Source organism: Centroberyx gerrardi, chromosome 18 (genome assembly GCF_048128805.1).
Source record: "Centroberyx gerrardi isolate f3 chromosome 18, fCenGer3.hap1.cur.20231027, whole genome shotgun sequence".
Lineage (NCBI taxonomy): Eukaryota > Metazoa > Chordata > Actinopteri > Beryciformes > Berycidae > Centroberyx > Centroberyx gerrardi.
This window is the reverse complement of record NC_136014.1, coordinates 10,556,747-10,578,814: the sequence shown is the minus strand read 5'-3', so window position 1 is coordinate 10,578,814 and position 22,068 is coordinate 10,556,747. Positions and strand designations below refer to the sequence as shown.

Sequence of the window (22,068 nt, the reverse complement as noted above, 5' to 3'; positions counted from 1 at the left end):
AAAGCTATTCTCATGCCTAGGACATTCACTGCTGTCTGTCATGTATATTGGTGTCAAACTGATGTACAGCTCTATGGACTCTATGGACATCAACTGAAATTGATGGAAAAGATGACTAATCTGCATGATAACAGATAATAAAGATGTGATAAGACAAAGACAAGACTAAACGATCCATAATTATGAAAAACATTGTTTTTTATTGTTCATTCTTCATTGAAAAAACATAAAGTTGTTTACACAGAAAATTACTCACGTTCCTGAGAACACAGAAATTTATCACAGTAGATGTCAAACCGGCTTTGGGGAGCTTGGGGACATTGTGCGCACTCAAGTATCATGGGTTGGGGTTTTTTTCCTCCCAACTAGCCCTGAAATTGGTATTTTGATAAACATTAGCCGGCAAAATAGACAATATCATCTTGCTGAGATACTAAAGGAAGTTTAGATACATATCGACCCCCCCATTCATACATAAGACTGGTGTGGCTGCAGAACAATTAAGACTCAAACTCAGGAAGGATTCAGACTTTACCTATAAAGCTGGCTGTATTCATGTGTATCAATTCAGCTCTGAGAAATGAACATCAGTAGTATAGCATTTCAAAATGCCTAAACACAACAGGCTTGAGTCACGAGACAGACAAGAATCCTTCCCCCATTTGACAATACGACACATTATCAATGCGGTCAAGATTACATCAACAAGTAGACATTTGTGTTTTTTGAGTTAATTTAAATGTGACGGAATTTTGATTTATGGCAAAGCTGGTCATATGATTGGCAGAAGACCCCGCTAGTACAGATACCAAAGTTCAGTTCCATTTTGATGTTGTCCTTCCCTCTTATCCAAACCTGAGTAGACAATATTAGTGGATGCTCAAGAGAAATAGCGCCATCTAGCCCAACAACTAGCAAATAACAAGGAGCCAAACATTGCATTGCAGTCATTGGAGTTTTTTGAGCACCAAAGATGGAGAATATTGGATCATCATCCTCACTGTCACAAACCTGTACTTGATACACAAACAGTTTGACTGCAAATTATTTTTTACAGCAGACTGCGTGAAACTAAACTGCTGGTCAGTAACATAAAAACCTTGAGTCAAAAAAAAAAAAAAAAAAAAAAGACAACTTGCATGCATACTAAACATACTAGGGATGGGCATTTTTCCATATTTTCACAGATCGATTAATAGACAATTGGATTTCTCCAGTCAATAAATTCAACAAATACCCTATATTTAAAATATTAATTTCACACGATGCATAGATTTATTAGTAGTACGTGTGGCCTAATTAACAGCCTGATGCTATGAAATTGTGATATTTTTAAATCACTTTGCACTTTGTGATTTGGACTCCAGGATGGCGAGCTCTCACTGCTGTGTCAGGTAATGGCGATACTAATAAAACTATGAACTATAATACCTCATCTGCAAAAGGGTTATATAGGTTAACAAAGTTTGCAACAGACTCTCATTGTGTAGGCTGAGTAGACTTGTAGAAATTTGGAAGGCCTATGAGTAAGAGCAAGTACAATACTTTTTGGTTTTTGCAACCTTACTAGTAGATTGGAAAAGTTATAGAGACCATATTTACTCCAAAAACAATTTATAGATATGTGCTCTATCATCACACAATGAAATTAAATGTTTAATTTAATTTAAACAAGTCCAATGTTATAGAAAAAACACAATAATGTAGCAGTTGTTTCCACTGGCAGGAACAAAAATAACACTAGGACAGTTTAATATTAAGTGTCCCTCCACTTACTTCAATTCTGCATTCAAATAAGGTTTTGGAAAACACTTAATCTCCAGAAGTGATGTATGATTATCTCAATAAATCATAATCCCAATCAAAATGAAGTTCAGGTTTGCAACAGGGGAATCAAGACAGTGATGCACACTGGTATGCTTCAAATTGGCAGGAACTAGTCTATCTTGGCTTGTAAACCACTGATCTGTTTGAGATTCTTGTTGGAAAATGTTTAAATTGTTGGTGCAGTTAGGAGAAGTGAGTGGTCCATGGCCATTTGAAATGATGAATATGATTGCAATTATGCACCGTTACTACCTCATAAGAATTTCCATGCTTCACATTTATTGGACATGTGTGTAAAGATATTTCACAATTTTCAATAATCAGTAGTATATGGAAAAAGTGTCCCTCATCAGCCCAAAGTTGTTGTTTTTTTAATTATTACACCTCGCATCAAAATTTTGGATATTCCCATGAAACATACAGAAATGAGTGAGGTATCAGAGGACAGTCATACTTTGTGTCTGGTAAATAGAGATATAACTATGTCATAAGTTTATTGCAAACTGAAAAAAAATGGGCAGGTTAATACTGCTCTTTTTGTTAAAGTTGCCCCCCCACCCCTCCTTCGACTGGTATTTTCTGACACCCTAACCTGTTTTCACATTACGTCTGCAATAACCGGCTGTTTTTTTTACTATTTTTAACCTCTGCATCATAAAATTTCACCATGTTCTTATTATATAACCACTATTTATTTTGTCATGTTTGGTCAATGATAAAAGAACAAACATAAAAAGTCAGAATGGTTTAAAATACAGAGAAAATATTTCACTTTTATATTTGCACCAAATCAGCAAGATGGGCAAAAAGATTAGCTTTCAGCATAAATTGGTCAAGAGGGGAAGAGAGAATTAGTAGCCTAAAAAATCCCATAACTTATTGTACAGCAGTAACCTAGGCTATTATAAAAGCTCAAACAGTCGATGATATTAAAGCTCAAGCTTGACTTGCATCTTGATGAATCTTAAGATCAATTTATCATGCCCATCCCTAATACATAAACTTTCACTATACCAAATAATTCCTTGTCTACTTTAAAAGCTATCCGCCTACTAATATACAACCTCTGCAATATAATGTATTCTTTGTAAATATAGCACTGTATATAAAATTAGAAAAGCATGTCAAACAAAAAATATGGGCTTTTAAAAGTAGATTCAAGCAAATAATATAATGGCAAAGTTGTACAATATTGTACAGGACTGACAGCTCCCTTCAAGGTATGTGTGTATGTATCAACATGTTGTTTCTTCAAACTGTAACCCATGTGTTGTACAACACAAAAATAGAAGTGTAAAAAGAAAAAGTATCAAAGTGGCACAACTGTAAACATAACCAGACAACAATGTTCACTCTTGCTCCAAGGTTTCCGTTGTGACCAACTCAATCTATCCAATGGCCAAACACTTATTACGGGTGGGAATTGTGCTTTAATATGGTGTTCTCAGGTGGGAGCCGTACTCACACTTGGCACAGTCGACATAAACAAAGTAAAAGAACTAAATGGCTGCTTCGGTGGATGCAAATAATGGCCATGGAATTACATTTCATGGTATCTATTCTGCTGAGCCACAACTCCGCCTACCTAGCAAATGGAAGACATGGGTTTTCTACATATAGGCTGCCAACTCAAAAAGGAGAGCCGATTGTCTCGGGACTGAATACATGTTCTGTTTTTAGCTGGAATCATAATTGTATGCCTGATCTTGATCATCCACTCATTTTTGACCATGGAGGAACAAGTCTAGTGCACAGTCACTGAGCAAACGTTTGCAGTCAGCACCTCTCTTGCTCCTGCTGAAATCTAGAGCGGCTACAACATCTAACTCATCTAACAACACGCTGCGTCCTCCGGAACTGTCTCAGCTTCCTCTTCCTTTTCAGCTGAAACTCTGCCTGCGCAGCTTGACCACAGTCAACGGTAACTTTAAATAGAAACCAATGTGTGACAGCCTAACGTGTGAGAGGCTTATACCAATGTACAACACCAACAAGGAAGTGATGAGATGAAAACAAGCGTTAGTTATTTCCACTCCCTCATTGGTATTAAACTTGAGCCTTGAGTCAAAGGTTAATTTACTAATTGAGTGAAGTTGGATTAAACCCCAAAGATAGCTATAGGGTATACTGTATATTTATTTAACTTTTTGTCATGCTCAAGAGAGCCTGAAGAATTCCAAAATATTGTACCAAAGAATCTGTTTAAGTAGATATAGTGAACCTCCAACATACATACCCTGACTAACTTCACCTTTAGCTTACCTATTAACCATAATTTAGAAAATAAACATATATGCTAAAAGGGACAAAAACACAGTTTTGGTACTACTCTACAAGGATCTCCTCAGTCTTTATGGGTGCTAGTACGGTGCCAGAGTTGGACAAATCAGAGCCTTCATCTTTGGAAAACTCATCACGCTGGAGCAGCAGCCCTGCCCCTGCGGGCCCCTGCAGCCCCGCTAACGCCCCTTGCGTGAAGCACAGGTGTTTGATCACCTCATTGGGACTGGAGAAGGTGGTCTCACAAATGTTACACTTGTAGGGCTTTGAGGAGCCCAAGAACAGCGCCTCCATCTGGCTGCTGTCGTCGCCTGCAGCGCACAGTTCCATGCTCTGTCGGTCCACCATGGTGTAGGTATCGGCCCCCTGATTCAGGCACACGTGGCGGGCCGCCTGGTTGGCACGGCAGAAGCTCTTGCCGCAAGCACTGCACTTGAAGGGCTTGCCCGTGTGGATGTACATGTGCTCGCGCCAGTGGCTCTTCTGAATGAACTTACGTCCACAGGTGGAGCACTCGTACTTTCGCCGCTTGACTTCGCGGTCTAAGTCAGCGCTCTCCAGGTTGTCGATGTCCGCAATGTCTGACGGCGGAGGTGTGTCTGCCTGAGACTGAAACCCTCCCACCCCCCAGCTGGAAGTGGTCCCCTCCGCTCGGGGAGAGTCCAAGTTACCACCTGAGACGGGTGTTTGCTCGCTGTCGCTGATTATCTCGACTGCTGTGGCGGCAGCGGAGTGACTTAATCCAGCCTTGCTTGCCCGTAGGACCTCCTCTACCTCTGGTATTGTCTGTTCTCCAGGCATGACAGGGGAGAGTGCATCGCTGGGCTCAGACAGGGTCTGCTGTAGAGCCTGGGTGTGCTGGAGGAGATGCTCTCTCAGCAGGCTTCTCTGGTTGAAGCGGCTCCTACACAGATGACAGGAGTAATGCTTCCTGAAGGAGGCACTCCTCTTCATGATGCTGGGTTTCACATGAAGGATGGCACTGACTGAGGAACCATCTGTGGTTAGCAAGTCCATTTTCTGGTCCTCAATCATAGGCTGAGAACCGCTGGTTGAGGCCTCCGCCTCTGGGGGTGAGGAAGCTAGCTTGGACGTTGGGGAATTAGTGTACGCTGCTGTGACAGCTGGCGTGGACGGATACTTCCCCTCTGAGCTGAGCTGTTCCATGTCAAAGGGTGAGGAGAGCTGGCGTCGAGTGGACACTCTGGCTGACAGCGCCACCTGCTGATCAGAGATCTGGATGCCATAGAGAGAAGCGGAGAGGTTGAGGCTGTGCTCCGGGTGTGAATACACTGACTGGCTGGCCTCCTGCAAGAGTGGATAGGCATGCAGGAATCTGACCCCCTGCTCCAGCCGTGCAGGGTCGATCAACTGGGGAGCAAGTTTGCCTGTATACATCAGGTTGAGGAGGTAGCTGAAGATATCTGGCTGTATATCTGCAGCCTTCAGGCGCACACAGTCACTGAAAAACAAATAAATTATAATTAGAGACAAAAGATGGTGAATGGTCCTAATAGGCTTTTACATTTAGATAATGTGGTCTATTATCAATAGAGGACAATAGTTACACAGCACTGGTCGATTCAGGTTTCAACGGTCAACAAACAGACAGGACAAAGCATACAAAGAGAACTAATTTTATTAAGGGACTCTGCTCTTCATTTCTTTAGAATGTGAAGAGAACTTGTTTGAGTTACTGCTCATGGTTTGCTGAAAACTGAATATTTTACATATGTATAAATCTCTGTGGGCCCATATATCCTTCAGCTGGAGAACCTTGCCACAACACGTTAGAGGGAGGCACTAATACCACTTTTTCAATCTTGATCCAAAGTATAGAATTTCCAATGTGTCACCTCATTCCATTAATAATAACTCTGTTAATAATATGTAACAATAGCATTAGTTTCGTGTCACACAATAATCAGTGAGATACGGTCCTCTTTTCTCCAGAGATCAAACATGACATGATCCTATCAGACTTTAGGTCTTGGTATCAGAATTTAGCCTTGGGGAAATCTTCCAATATAACAACCTGAAGTATTTTAGCCTGGTAATGGGCTGGTATCTGATACTACTACTGGTACATCCCTTTACATTTACTTTACCTGTCCTGGTGGATGAAGAGCATTCTGAAGTAGTTGGAGAAGGCAGCTAGCACGGCCTTGTGGGCTTTGAAGAAGACATCTCCTATAGCCACGGTGCAGTCGCACAGGAAGCCAAACTCCCTCTGAGCGTTAAGCTGCTGCAGAAGGATAAGACCATGGTTGGCCAACTCCATTCTTCAACCTGCACAAAGGCATGCACACCCACACACAGTCACACAGGCATACGCACACACAAACACACACAAACGAGCAACAATCAGTTTCCTGTCTTGAAGGAGACCACAGTTTATTGTGACCACAAAGAGTCAGGCTGACAGGGGTGATCTAACAACCTTGTAAAGGCTAGCGTAACACAACAGTGAAGAATCATTTTATGACTCTATGGACAATTTGTCCAGCACAAACCTAACAGAAAATAATGGCAATTAATGGTATGGCTTAGCAAAGCAAGCTTTGTGCAACTGTGGATTTAGATTTAGAAGTGTTTTGCAATGATACTGAAGAGTAAAAACAAATTGTTTGTGAAGACAGACATGGAAAATATTCCTGCTGCAAGTAGACTTTAAACAGCGGACATAATAATCAATAACAACCAGGGTGCTCAGGCGGTTTCCTGTAAGAGCTGCCTCAATAGTCTGTCAGCTAGCTTTGGGAGGGAAAAGAGACAGAGAGGCTTCCTTATTGACCTCTCATGACAACTTCCGGAGCACCACTCTCACACAACCCCTGTGGCCCGTCTCTAGGGATATACAGAGGAAGGGATGGTTAGGACTAGTGGACAGCTTAGTTATAAGACATTCTCAAATTTTTGCACAAGGCTATAGTGCAAAATATTGAGATATGGAAATTAACTCCCCTTGTCTAATCTGTGAGTCAACAAAGGCCAGACCTAACACTTTAAGAGTGCACAAAATGGATATAGTTGCAATGTAGCTAAATCTAATCCAAACACCACTCTTTTGGCATTTGTAACTCCTGCATTCACAGACATCACCTTTGACCCTCGGTATCTTACCAGTAGCTACTGAGGGTTCAGACCAATCAAATGTCAGAGACAGAACCCAAGAACAAAGGTAGATTAGGTAAGGCTTATCTCTATGGCTCCTGTCTGTGCAGAAAAAATACCACTTGGCATGACCTGGTTCTGATGGAACCCAAGTCCTCCGAACTCAATCTCAAGGGAAATTTCAGAGCTCTCCGCTTTCTGCTGGCCACTGAGATGACTGTTGTTGACCCTAAAGGTCGCCGCAGGACTGAGAGGGCTTCAGGCCATCACATGATCAGGGTTATGGGTGTCGACACACATTCCTAAGGCACAACTGGTTCCACCCCCTCCACCAGTGAAGAATGGAAACAGCCTGTGGGCAGGATGAATCCCCCGTCTCACGCAGAAGAACACTTTCTCCACCACTCCATGCATAAGGTCCACTACACAGCCAAATGACATACAAGGCAGAGGAAGATGGATATTTGATTGGCTAATTTACCCCAGCTAATCTGAATTTTGTTTTCTTGCATATCCATGCTGGATACACACACAAATAGCCCTCTACACATATGCATTACATCAGACAGATCAGAGTGCAGCAATGCCCGCCCTGCAGCGCACAGGTTGGGCCTCAGTGCCTTGCGCAAGGGCACTTCAGCAGCAACAGTGGACACTGAAGGTGGAATACCAGCCATGCTCCAGTCGCTCACAACTTGAATACACCCTCATGTCAGTGCTGCAGACTGAAGCTGCAACCCTCTCATTACTGGTCACCATCCCTGCCTTTCTACATCATCCTGCTACATCTAGTAGACTACTTAATACATTTAGAGTATCAGTTTAAACAGACACACTTGCTGTGTTCCCACTCCTTCATCAAAGCTCACCACAGCACTCCTTGAAAGAAGCTGGTACACAAACCACTGTTTACATTATGGTAAGCTACACAAAGGCAATGTGTTTTTCCTTTCTGAAGAGTACTTGGTTGCACCATTTCGACTTGACAACAAACAACAAGCATTTCTATTAGACAACAAATTACTATTGGTTAACCACCATCAACCATCACTTGAATTCTGTACATTGGATAACATGATGCAGTAACTACAATACCATGTGTTCATCATAGTAACTTGTTTGTAACAATAAAGCACCGCCCCTGATGTAGACACGTGGAAGAGTTACTTCCGTAGTGCGCTTTTCTGTTATACTGAAAATATACCGTGAAAACTATCTAGGTGGAAAGCCTATTAAAATGACACGCACGTTTTACGAAAAAACGCAGCGCAGTAAGGTGAGAAAACACGAAAATGGTGAAACATACAAAGTATTCAATAACGCTCTGGAGACAAAACGAGCGCGCCAGGACCCCTGCGTCTGCCTCTTCGGTTGCTATTGCTAGCGCGAAGAAACGGAGCGTAGACTCGACACGCACACACACACACACACACACACACACACACACTCACACACACACACACACACACACACACACACACAGGCGCAAGGGGGATGGGGTTGGTCACGAATGCGTTTCTTTTAACTTCCAAGTGACAATTACAGTTAGCTAAACCGTACGTAAATAACGTAACTATATCAGTAAACGAAAGCCTACGCAAGTATAAACAGCCGTACCTTTGTACTCCTCTTTAATTCGTGGAGTTTGCCGTGTCGCTGTTGTTTGTTTGTTACCGGGGACTCGTCCGTCCTCTGGGCTCGCAGCTCGCTCTGTTCCTCGCAAACGCAGCATTCGTTGGCGGCGGAGAGGGTCGTCCGTCGGTGTTTTCCGGTTAGGGGTTTTACGTTACAATCACATGACTGTGGGTAAAAAGCACCCAAAAAAACAGCCGTTGTAAAATTCGTTGAGCAGGGGGCGTTTGAGTTAACGTTAATTTCCCGCACAGCGTAACCGCCGTGAGTGCCACCAGCTTGCTACAAATTAGCTCCTTGACAGCCGGTGAGTTGTAACGTTAACAGCTACGTTGACTCACTGTATGGTAATTAATCATTCTGTCTCATCCGGTAACGACACGTTAAACATAAAACCGGCATGTTTGTGTATGCGTGTGTGTCGCTGCCCCTACCCCCACCCACAGTGACAAATAACGAAATAACGTTGTCTTGCCCACAGTTGTCTTACATTTGCATTTTTCGGTTGAGGCTGTAAGCTGATTCCAGCCTCTGTGGTTCTCAACTAGTCAAAAGGAACTACAGGCTACTAATCATATCATTTAAAATATGCTAATTTGGATATTACACACATATCAAAGCAAGACAAAACTATTTACAAATATCTTATAGGAATATTAGAGTGGTCCCATATGAAATGAAAAAGTATGATATGGTCACTATAAGATTATTGAGTAACATAGACACACGATAAGTCCCTATAGGAATATTGTGTGATAGGCTGCCATAGGAGATTAAAAAATACCATAAAGTACGAGGAATGACCTACCTCGGACACAATTAAATCGCTATATGAATATTAGTGATATTTCATTAGAGTGATTTGGAAACTATTATAAATCTTAAATATGCAAAGGTATATATATGTATATTAGCTTCCAACTTTAAACAAATTTTGATTCTGAAGTACAATCTGCTGTGAACAGCTGCAGGCCTATTTCCTCTTGTTTTTTTCGCTGAATATGCCTATGTCTCAAAGACTACTAGGCCTGTGCTAACAAATGCAGACACCCATGCTACACTTAAAAATGTAAGTGCAGCATTTATTTTTGTAGCCTTGTTTTTATTTGTTTTGTTAGAAAACCATGCTAACTCCTAAACTATACAGTAAATTCACAATCCCTCTCAGAGGTTGGGGCACACATTTTTATAACTCTAGGCCTCATCATTCAGCTTCACTGTCATCTCATTAACACCGTAATTCAATGTCTTTTGATGACATTGCAATAACAGTGTAATGCAAAAATGCAAACCAAAGAAGTTGTGCACAACTTCTACATATACAGTATATCTTCTATATTTATGGGGCTATGCACAGTTATAGATAGGCCTTATATGTGAAAAATGATGTAGTCTACATTTGTTCTACATTCAGCTATTTTCCTTTGAAAATGTGTGGCCTCAACTCACTATAGGTCTGCTAGGGAAACAGGATGTGAATGAGCAGAGCCAAAGAGGGGAAACATACAGGCTCCTCCCCAGTTTGGAAAGTTGTTCCTGTTGATGTTCCCATCCACTCTCCCTCACAGGTTTCAGGGAGCTGAGAATGGCAAATTATAAGACGATCATACATATCAAGGACAGCCTATAAGAGCATCTGTCATTGAGCTTTCTCCATTGCCTTATAGCAGAACAAAGATGATCTTAACAACACAGATTTCCCCAACAGTGTGGATGGGACCCCACATGGGGTACCTTGATATAAACATTGGATTCCTTTAAAATATTTTAATCAAACTAAAATGACTGTACTAATATCTTAATATTTTGAATTGAAAAGCTGCTTTCAACAGCTTTTGGACTGCACAGAAGCCACTGTGAAAAAACACCATATTGCTAATAAGTTGTCCAACTTGTAAGATAAATTCAATGGGTGAATGTTGTAGCGTATTTATTGCACACCCGTAACATAAGGCCACATAATTGCCATGTATTTCTTATGTTGGGGTTCTTGTTCTTTTCTGACCTCAATAGGGGGTTGCCTGCCAAAAGAGGTTGGGAACTGACGTGCTAAGATGTTTTTGGGAAACCCATCTGTGATCTTTGAACAGAAATAAGGAAGGGCAAGAAGAGGGACGGAGCAGAGGTCTTGGAAATGGATTGCACCCAAACCACACACTGTCTGTCAGGAAGCGGAGGAAGTGTAGGAGGATCCTTTCACAGACACTGGAGGCACACAAATATGTTGTTATTAGATCCTCAGCTGTGTGACGTGGCGACCTAGCGAGGCGGTGGATATTGTCCCAGTGTAAATACCAGCTTTTGGCAGACCCGTCCTTCAGGGTTACATTTCAGATTTAGCGCAGGCAGTAATGTATGAGGCTGCAGAGAACGTCTTTGACCGCAGGAGGACCGGCCTAAGCTGAGGACTTTAGCTGGCTGAAAAGGCTTGCTGGGCAGGGGCTTAGAGAGAATGGGAGGGGATGGGGTGTGTAAAATGAGAAGGGAGGAACGGGAGGGGGCAGAAACTTCTATAATGCAGGGGAGGGGGGGCCTTTAAGTTTCCAGGCTGTCAACAAACAACAGATCTGATGCGGTCCACAACTGTACCGGAGCCAGTCAATTGATAAAAAACGGAGGCCTATGGGGGCAGTGAATGTTTCACAACAAACAGAAACACAACACACTGATTGAGACCACTGGTGGTGCGAGGGCGGATGATAATGACAGCAGAACAAAAGCATGTTTATAATGCTGATAGTCCCACAGCAGGGGGCTGTTGAAAGAAGCAGCCTTTTAGATAAACTATTATCAGTGGCTCACTCTCATTCACCCTTGAAATCAATACATTTTCATCAATAGAATTTTTACCAGACCATAACGCTCTACCATTAGGTCAAAGTGCTGTAGGGTACTGCTATCTGTCTGTCTCTCTTTCTCTCTCTCAGAACAGCACACTGGACCTTCACATGACTGCCCCCCCCCCAAAACACTAATTCCCACTAAATTGATTTTTCCTGGGATAAACAACGTACGGTATCTTCAATACCAACAGCACAGCCTGCGTGAAATTGCTTCAAGATTAAAACAAAAAAAATGTAACATGTAGATAAACGTCTAATTGAACTAATGCTGACGTCAGTATACAATTTCAAACGACTTTACACACAACACAGCCCTATCCATTTTCACTCGCACAAATATAACACTCGATAAGCTCTATTACTGTTGTCTACATGTGTGATTCTGTGTGGTGAGCAGAAACACCTGTTTAAACAGGGCCCTTAATGTTAACCCCACCCCCCACCCTCCCTCCGGCCATGGCCTGTTTTGAAACCGGAGTGGTGAGTCACTCCACAAACCCCCTCTCTCGGTTCAGGAAAACAGATCCGGCCAGGCTGGGGCCCGGCGGGGGGAAGGGAGGGGGGTGGCGGGTGAACACCGGAGATGGACACAGCTGGACACCCACTCCCAAGGACACGGCGGGACCCCACATCCTGACGACGGGCTCCCGGGTTCCCATAGCGACTGATTTGAGAGAGAGAGAGAGAGAGAGAGAGAGAGAGAGAGAGAGAGGGTGGGGGTGGGGGGGGCGCTATCAGAATTAAAGGAATATGGTTATCTCTCCACCCACGTAATTGGAAGTGCATCCAATCAATTGGTCATGTTCTTCAAAAGAGAGAGGGAAGAGTGCAGGAGCCCCTCGGAAAGGCCTTCCCTTTCCCAGCCTTGAACGGACGGTAAACATGGCATTATGTAATTGTACTGTATGCCGCGGTTGGGCAAAAGACATCATGACTTGCCGCAGACGGCAAGCTTGGGTGTGTATGCGTTTTGGCCTCATGCAAAGCAGAGTATTAATGATAGCGTGTGTGTTTGTGCTTTTATTACGGAATTGGATTGAGATTTGATTACACCAAACGAATTCTTGAGAATAAAGAATGTTTTTCGTCGGCATTAACGATGAAAGCTGCACAGCAGTGAAGTCAGCCCACTCAACGAGCTACAGCAACCCAATAACACATTTTGGAAGGCAACAGTAGGCCTAATGTCTCAGCAAAAATGCAATTCCCTAAAGCAATATTACTATTAACATATGAGATACAATATTTGCGTCTAAACTCATTACAGAATACCACATCCACAGTTTAATTCGCCATAGGAATATTATAGGAACATATAGTGATTTTCGTCAGGGAAGAAATGCCTCGCTACAAATTCTTTCACAAACCAAACCCACCAAACCCCTCCTCCTGTTCCCGCCAAAACGCCTTGGGGGTTCGAGTTCTGCGCTTTCCTGATAGGGCGGCTTAACGTCTCCATGACAACCGTTGCCCTGGACAACAAAGGATGCCCAAGGACGCTGTCACAACAACGGACTACCCTCCAAATTCAGTGCGCAATGCAGCAGCGCGGATCTCTGTTCGATCCACCACCTCAGACAAGAGTAGTTTTGAAGCGTTAAAGGCTCAAAGCTAATAAGTGACACACAAGTTAGACAAACTAAAGCAAGCCACGACCATGTGGCATGTCTGAAATTAAGACATGGAATGCAACCGCAGCGCCACAGGCACAATTGCCGAGATTGCAGTTTGCATTCTAATTTTGTACCGCTTGATGGTAGCATTGCGTGATGAATAAACCCCAAGTCCACAGGAAACCAGGAAAGAAAAAAATAAAAATAAAAATATTTTTTGTCAGCAAAATGTATAATCTTATCTTAATAACATCTGCTGTGGCTTTTAAATAACATCCAGTGAATCATGATGAATATCGCAAGTCGCTGTCAAGCGGGCCTCCTACCTCTGTTATGCAAAGGATATACATAAAGTTTTAATTTGAATGTGCTCCAACTTCCTTCCTACTGCCAAAATGATGGCGACTGACCAAGCTGTGCACGGAGTTCCTCCTTCCCTGTCTGCCAAAGTGGTTGGGTATGTAGACAGCTGCTTTAAATGTTTTATAATGAGTTTAAATGTTGTCGGTAACTACTTTGCTGTATCAAAATAGCTCCTCTGTCTAGGTCTGCAGTGCCCAAACCAGCAGTAGCATTAGCTAACTTGCTAACATTGTATACATGGGTTGCTGATAGCTAGCAGGAGTATACATTCGAATACATAGCTAAATACAAGGCCCTTGCTCATATGTAACTTAACGTTATGTTAGTAAATAACATTATTGCAGTCGGAATTTGTCTGCAAAGCAAAGGCCACTTTACATCCATTGCTAATTAGCCGGCTAGCTTACTAGTCGGTGTAGTCACCGTGTGCTAGCCAAAAGTTAGCTGTGCTAAGAACTGTCACTGGCTATCCTTCTCCCCCAGGTCATTTGCTTATTTGACAGTGAAAGACAGATTGCCGACCATCCTGACGAAAGTTGTAGACACAATCCATCGCAACAAAAACAAGTTTTTTGAAGAGTATGGAGAGGTAAGGATTATAATCCACATCCTTACTGAATTCATTCGAGTTGTCTTCCTGATGTAACGTTACATCAGCTGTCAGGAAATTATTAGGCTGATCGAAAACACGACTTAAGTCTCGTCTATTTGCCCCCTTTATTTCCATACAGGAGGGTGTCCGGGCAGAAAAGGCGGCAATTTCTCTACTGTCCAAGCTGAGGAATGAGCTGCAGACCGACAAGGCAATCCTGGCCATGTCAGACGGCCTGGAAGACGCAGACTCCTGGAACCAGTACCTGCAGAGACAGCAGAGCCTGCAAGGGGACCAGGACTCTGTCAGCTGGTTCAAGTCTCCATGGCTCTATGTGGAGTGCTACATGTACCGCAAAGTACAGGAGGCCCTCTGGCTCAAGTGAGAAGCATGTATATCTTCCTATTAGCTAAGATTTAGGATGAAGATAGAGGACTGTTAATGGGAGCTATTGCTGCCTTCGGGTGCTCCTCGTAAGCTCCTGCTTTTGAGGTTCAAAATACGATTTGGTGCTCATTCATTTGGTTGGAAATAATAACAAAATGGACCTTTTAACAAAAGTAGTTATTGTGGCTGTTCTTTCATTTTGGAAATCAAGCGGCACAGAGAGGCTTTGTGCTGCAGCGACAGAGTGAATAGGAGAAAATGTGTGTTGTGCATGTAATTTATTAATTTAGGTGAAGTATACACAAAATGCATTGGGCCTCATTCACAAACAGTGCGTACACACAAATCTGTGCTTAAACCGTGCGTACGGACGTTTAACGCACAAATCCGGGATTCATCAATATTTTCTTACTTGAATTTGTTCGTACTCTGCGAACAAATTTAGAACTGCCTCAGACCATGCGTACGCACAAATGATGAAGGCCCGGCTGTCTTAGAAAATGTAAACACACACCTTTTAACTAAATGCATAGCATATTAAAACCGCATTCATTAAAAAAGGCTTTAATAGACAACAATATTTAAAACCGTTAATTTACTAATGCATTGGCCAAATGTATTAAATAACCATGAAATTGATGCCCTTTCATCCTCATCAATTATTGTCATAATTAAAATATTCAACTATAAAAACTGAGTGTCCCAGTCCTAGCTTACAATGGAGTATGAGAATGTCCATATTGAAATGTAACAGTTTTGGTTTTCATTGTTTTTACTGTTTTTGACTTGGCCTATAATGATCGGCTACTCCCACCAATTTTTAGTGCCATGAAATTGCGCATATGTAGCCAGTGTTAATTGGTAGCCAACTGGTTAATTGGTAGCCTATTAAAAGGCATGCAGGGTATATAAAAGATTCCGATTTACCTCCAAGCAAGTGTTAAGATGGCATATCTAGCCTTGCTGGAAGATATTGCAGCCGGTGCGTTCAGGAGACAGCGCATCTTCAGAGTCCCGCCTTGTCTCCTCCCAGAATTAACTATGCAAATGACTATAAATACGCCCCTCTTGTCACCTTCTTGTCAAAAACAATGGTGAATGTGCCTGTGTTCAGTGCTCCCCTCTCCAAATATTTCCAATGTGCTTTTACGCATGCAGTGTTTTTGTAAATAAAGGTAAAATTGCACAATTGAACTGATTCAAAGATTAAAAACAAAACCATATAATGTGACATGTCCAATGTTCGCAGCGCTGCCGCTACAAATATGGCAATGTGCTTTTCCATTTGTGGCATTTCTTTCTACACTATTTTTTTTTTTGTTTTACGCACGGGTCGCCTTTCCTTTCTTACCGTTCAGTCCCGCAGTCAGCGCACAACTTCAGTGGTTTGTGTGAGCAGGTACTACACACAAATAGTTTGGACATCACACAGTTGTTCCAGGACTTATTCCGAGTGCATCTGCCCACCCGACACTGCGTTTTCTTCCCAGGAGAGATGGATCTGTGCGCCTCGCCTCCTGTGCGCCATGGATCTCTGTGCGCCTCGGCAACTGTACAGTCCCCAACGTGCGTTAACATCTCCATGTCATGTAAACAAAGAAAACTGTCCATCTTACTGGCGATCTTGGTTTTGGCATTGTGAGTTAAGGCCTGATGTCATCTGTGGGAAATTAGTTTCACTAGGTTTTCATTGCGCTCAATTATGAAATAAATTACCTCTGGGTGAAAGTCCTTGCTGGATGTCATCACTTTCACCCTCATTTCTTGGAAGTATCCCACTTATGGATGCTTTCTCCATGATATACCTCTAGGCAAACGTATTTCCTTATATAGAGAAATGGGGGCGTGGCAGTATGCTGATTGCAAATAGCGGGCACGCGCCTGTCAATTTAGAATGATTCTGATTCACTAACATACGCACGGTGGTAAGAACAAAATTGGCCGGTGTGCACGTGTCATGAATCTGACGGTAATTTTGCGTGCGCACTTATTTTGTGCGCAAAGTAAGAACATTTCTACGCCCATATTAGTGAATGAGGCCCAAACTAAAAGTTTAACTAAGAGTGAAAATGGTAACGTACAACAATGCGTATTATTTTACATGAAAGTCCAAGCAATCACTTTTACTATCAATTGTTGACAGAGCTTCCATGCTCTCCACCATTTTTTCCTCAGGATACACCCCCTAAATGTTACATCTCAGCAACCAGGCCATCATAGAAAACTGTGATTTTCCCAGTCATAGCTACCACTTTGTTGGGTTGTTCATATGTACTCAACTCATAATTAAAATATTTCAGACAGCACTTGAAGGCAGCATTAGACAATGAGATATGATTGTATTCACATTAAATGATGAGACGTAATTAGGGGTTAATGGGATGTACATCTTATATAGACATCTTTTACTTCCTTGTTTCTTTATATTATCTTATTATCTTATTTATATATCTATTTCAATGCTTTTGTTTCTCCATTTAATTGCAGTCCTCCCATCAGTGACTTTGACGCGTTTAATGAGGGAAAGACTCAGAGCTTCTTTGAGTCTCAGCAGGCTGTGATGGCCTTGTGTACATACTTGGAAGGCCTCAACAAGAACATGGAGGAGCTCTCTGAGAATCAACTGTTTGAGCAGTTGCACAAACTACTACAGGTCAGTATTTAATACAGATGTACGGTTATAGAGGCTGAGTGATGTTTTCTTGGTAGTTAATAATACTAATAATACTTTGAAACACATTTTAATTATGTTTAATTGGGTTGTTTATTCTACCCATGATTTATTGTTTCTGTGACCGAAAGCAGTATGTCACCTTGGTAGAACACCCAATTTTCTTCATGCACACCTCCATAGCCTTCAACCTCCAACAACAGCGGCCTTGGGGATCCATTGTCACCAGTGACACTTTGGATTTTATTTGCCTGCTGTCAGTATATTACAGACAGGCAAGATTTCTTAATGAAAAGTTTGATTGATGACACAAAATGAAGTAATATTACTTGGATCTAACTGTCCTTGTTTTTATTGTTAGAAGTATGATTTTTAGATTAAATTAAATTGTCATTTTCTTAATGAAAATGAAACAGTGGGGCTGACTATAGGTCCAATGAGCTGCCAGTTTTGGTGGTTGACCACTCATGAACCCATATAGAGGTGTTTGCACTAAGAAATGTAAATGTTCTACCAAAGAGATACATCATTTTTAAAGCTTATTTGACTTTTCCCAGGTGTCTCTCTGGGGGAACAAGTGTGACCTGTCCATCTCTGCTGGCCAAGAGAACTCTCAGAAGACCAGTCCCATAGATTCTCTCGCCAGCCTGCGACCCCTCATCCTGGTAGATGACTCCAACATGGTGTGGTCAACTCTTATTTCTGCCCAGCGGCCAGGACAGTCGGGGAAAACCACCCCGGGAAGAGTGGACATTGTCCTAGACAACGCCGGCTTCGAGCTGGTCTCTGACCTGGTCCTAGCCGACTTCTTGGTCTCCTCAGGTCTGGCCCGCGAGGTCCATTTTCACGGCAAATCCATCCCCTGGTTCGTCTCTGATGTCACCGCCAGTGATTTCCAATGGACCATCCGGCAGACCATGGCAGCCAATCACAAGTGGATGTCCAAGAGCGGCGTCCAGTGGCAGAGCTACGTGAAGGAGGGCGTGTGGTCCTATCATGACCATCCTTTCTGGACGCTACCCCATGAGTTCTCTGACATGGCGGCCGACGCTCCCGACCTGTACGCGACCCTGCAGGGGGCAGACCTGGTCCTGTTTAAAGGAGATCTCAACTACAGGAAGCTGACGGGGGACAGGGACTGGGAGCACACGGTGGGCTTTGACACGGCACTGCGGGGTTTTGGGCCCTCCCCGCTGTGCAGCCTGAGGACTCTAAAGGCCAACGTTCAGGTCGGTCTGCAGCCGGGCCAAGGAGAGAAGCTCAGCGCCCAAGATCCGGACTGGATGACCAGCGGCAAGTACGCTGTCATTCAGTTCTACAGCCCACACGCAGAACAATAAGACTGGCACTGGGATCTCACTGGAGAGACGAGCGTTCAATAAGCGTTACACTGAGCAGTGACTAAGGAGGAGTTGTTTGTAAGCCATAAGATAGTTTAGGTATGGGGACTCTTTAAGGTTATTATTAAATGGTGTCTTTGTTCTTTACTGTTGGTTAGCACTTCATCATGTTAATACAGAAGACCACAATACCAGGAAATGTTTGATTGGCTAATTATTTTACCATCTCGTACAGTACTTACAGTTTCAGCACTTTCACACCAACAGGGTTCCCCAAGATTTGAACACAAGAAGATTGTTTACAGTGACAATTGTATCTGTATAGGTGAAGAAACAAGGTGGCATTTTAAAATAGCTCATAGCTCATTCGCACAATATCGAATCCTAATGTTTACATGTTGACGTAGATGTTATTTACAATTATTGAGTTCAAACTGAGTTAGAATTGGACTTTATAAGTCTCCATCCTAGTTTGTATTATTAGAGCAGCAATACATTCGTTTTTGCATGCTATTGAGAAGGAAAATGAAAAACTGAAGATGCACTCACTGTCATTGATATGCATGCATCAAAGCGTGCAGAGTCATTTACGTTCACCTTAGTCAAATCACTGTAGGCTAATCATAAGGTCATTTGATAAAAGTTTTACCCAATTTGGAAGATGGTAGACTGTCATTGGAGCAGTGTAACAATAACACAGACAATGTGTGCCCGTTTTCTAAATAACAGCAACCCAGACCTCTGTATCTCAGTAGATAAAGTGGATGTGTCAGTGCACAATATGTTATGTCATCTAAATCCCCATTGCCAGTGCTGGTACCTCAGTGGTGATCGTTAACTGAATTATTCTCAGTGCTGCTGGGGTAAATGATTTCATTCGTAACAATAGATTAATTCAATAAAGAACTGCAATGACTAGTCTTTTTTCCCCACCGTCGTCTTTTTCAAGCATGAGAATATAATGGACCGTGTGGGTAATAATAGTTGAATTTCTTGTTTTGGCAGCATTCCTTTTTCATGACTGTCCCTTGGTGCAAAGCATCAAATGACTAGATTGATAAATTGCCATTTTGAGCCAATTTAGGTCAGAACACTTTGCTTTGCCAAGAGGTGCAACAGTGCAAATTAATTTTTACTAAGGTAGCCAAATAGTGTGACGCTAAGCAATTTAACTAAAACTGCGAGTAAGGTAGATGCCTCTCTACACAGTGAAAATAGCTCCTCAGATAGCTTACATGTGAATCAATTTGACATTTTCTTTGTCCCTTTATCACAGCTGTGTGAAGCATTTGTAAATCTCTCTGATCTGCTATTTTTTGTTGTAGAACCAGTGTTGACCTTTCATATCCCCAGCATCAGATTGGACCTAGCAACACGCCCAACAAAACAGCTGGAAATGTGCATTGCTCTGTGGGATGGAGGCTGCCATGCTTTGTGAACATGGTCTGTTATGAAAATGAAGTCAGAATTACTGTAAGAAGGAGCCTATCTTGACCCATTTAGGTGATTTAGTTGTTTCATTTCTCACCCTTCATTTTCCTGCTTTCTAATGTATCATAGTGTCTTCATTTTATCCTGGCAAAATGTAAAAAACATAATGTTATCATCAGTGCTACTTGTTTTCCACTTGACCTGACATGTCCCGAAATTGGGTTGTTTACCGAAGAAAGATGTTGCACAGAGATGGGGGAAAAATGAAGCCCCAGTGCCAAATGTTTCATTTTTCCTCAGAGTTGGAGGTCAACAGTTGCTTGTGAGCATGCACATTTGCATGAATTTCTTGTATATAAATGACAGTGTGTGGGTCAGCTGACAATACCGCATGGAAATGGTCACATCACACGCTATCACATGGAAGATTCTAATGCAGAGCCCATGTTTTATTGTCTTCTGGTGATGCTTATCATTGAATATTTACCAACAAGTTCATAACCTGAAACAGACCTCTTGCAAGTATGTGCTTAAAGAATATTTCTGCATTTGTACTCATCCACATCTGTAGTAACTGGTTCCAATTTACACTAGCTTTGAATGTTTGAAAATAACGCCAGTGTGTTGTGTTCTTGTTTTCTTTTAAGTGGTTCACCTCACAAGCTTTGTATTTGACCCTGACTTCTGGTCCCAAAACATGCAAGGACAGGAAGAATCCCTGACAACTACACACACACCTGGGACATTTGTGCTGTCAACATGAACATTCATTTCTTTAAATCTACATTTGCATAAATACACTGTCCCTTTACTTTGATTTGTTTGTATAGTGTTCTATTTGATCTGTGGCTATCACTGATAAAGTAATGATTGACCGACTGATCAAATTCCCATCGCTGTCCTTCATTGCATATCTGCCTCTCCTCAATGAAATGTCATAACAGTATGTTTTTCTTCAGTTCTCTTGAATTAATTGCCTTTATATGTTTATCAAAAGATGGAATTTAGCCATGCAATATCTGATTAAAATAACTGTCTTTTCCCCATTTGGGATTGTGTAATATTGGCTACTGGAGTGAGATCTGACCTCCTGCTCTGTTTGCTGTGTTAGGGTGACCTGGTACTCAAACACACCATCACTATCGATTTGGCTGCATCTTTAATTTGTTTATCCTTTTTTTAACCTGCCCCCTGTTCCCACTGTGTCCAACTAGCCCAGTTAGATGACAGAGAGTCAGAATAAGAGACATGAGAGAGGCGAGCGTTGAGAGAAAGAGGAATCAAACAGTTCCAGCGTCACTCGGCAGCCCTCAAAACCAAGAGAGAGGAGGTGAGGATGATTGATGCGTAAGAGGTGAGTGTTGTCTCACAATAAAATTCAGTCTTCTGTTAGGCCCCTTTGTAGTTTTAAACCATTGTCTTAATGTATCTGATTTCCACAGTGATTTGATTTGCGCACAAGTCTCAGGTGTATTCAATAATCTGGCTACAAGGAGTCAGACTGGTCATACATCATTATGGTAGTGTGCTGAATATCAGCTAAGTGAATGATAACTATTCAGAGAGAGGCTTGCAGCAGGCTTAACGTTTCTCTCTGGATACCAGCTGTGACCGCTGAAAGCTTTTTTAAAGGTGAAGTGGAAAGAAAGCATTTTTTATAGAAGTGTGAGTGCAAGGATAGGGAAGTTGTCTGGGTATCACCATTCCTCGCTCTCTCTCTCCCTCTCTCTCTCTCTCTCTCTCTCTCTCTCTCTGTCTCTGTCTCTCCCCCCACACTCCCCTCCCTCCCACACATCAGTTGAGATTTATTAGAGGAAAAGAGGGAAAAGCTCTGCTGACATAAACCTGAAGGAGGTTGGGAGGAGTCTTTTTGGATGTGGTTTTTTTTGGGGGAAGGGAGGGTGGAAGCTAGAGGCAGAGAGGGCAAAGGGACTGCAAGAACAGTGGACCCTTCCTTCAAGTTGCCTGACGGGCT

The 22,068-nt window shown here is 42.4% G+C and overlaps 2 protein-coding genes across 2 annotated transcripts; one reads left to right on the top strand and one right to left on the bottom strand.

The window, feature by feature from the left end:
- Positions 1-175: 175 nt before the first annotated feature.
- zbtb2b (zinc finger and BTB domain containing 2b) lies at positions 176-8,898 on the bottom strand. The gene is made up of 3 exons (XM_071920742.2): positions 8,839-8,898; positions 6,216-6,396; positions 176-5,569 (listed from the first exon to the last, which is right to left on the bottom strand). Exons 2-3 carry the CDS (start codon positions 6,386-6,388, stop codon positions 4,153-4,155), a joined length of 1,590 nt encoding a protein of 529 aa, XP_071776843.1. The 5' UTR covers positions 6,389-6,396; positions 8,839-8,898; the 3' UTR covers positions 176-4,152.
- Positions 8,899-13,644: 4,746 nt separating this feature from the next.
- On the top strand, positions 13,645-21,106 carry dcph1 (damage control phosphatase 1). Its single transcript, XM_071920581.2, has 5 exons — positions 13,645-13,766; positions 14,156-14,261; positions 14,404-14,645; positions 17,139-17,304; positions 17,880-21,106. The coding sequence occupies exons 1-5, from the start codon at positions 13,675-13,677 to the stop codon at positions 18,660-18,662; spliced, it is 1,389 nt and encodes a 462-aa protein (XP_071776682.1). The 5' UTR covers positions 13,645-13,674; the 3' UTR covers positions 18,663-21,106.
- The last annotated feature ends 962 nt before the right edge of the window (positions 21,107-22,068 follow it).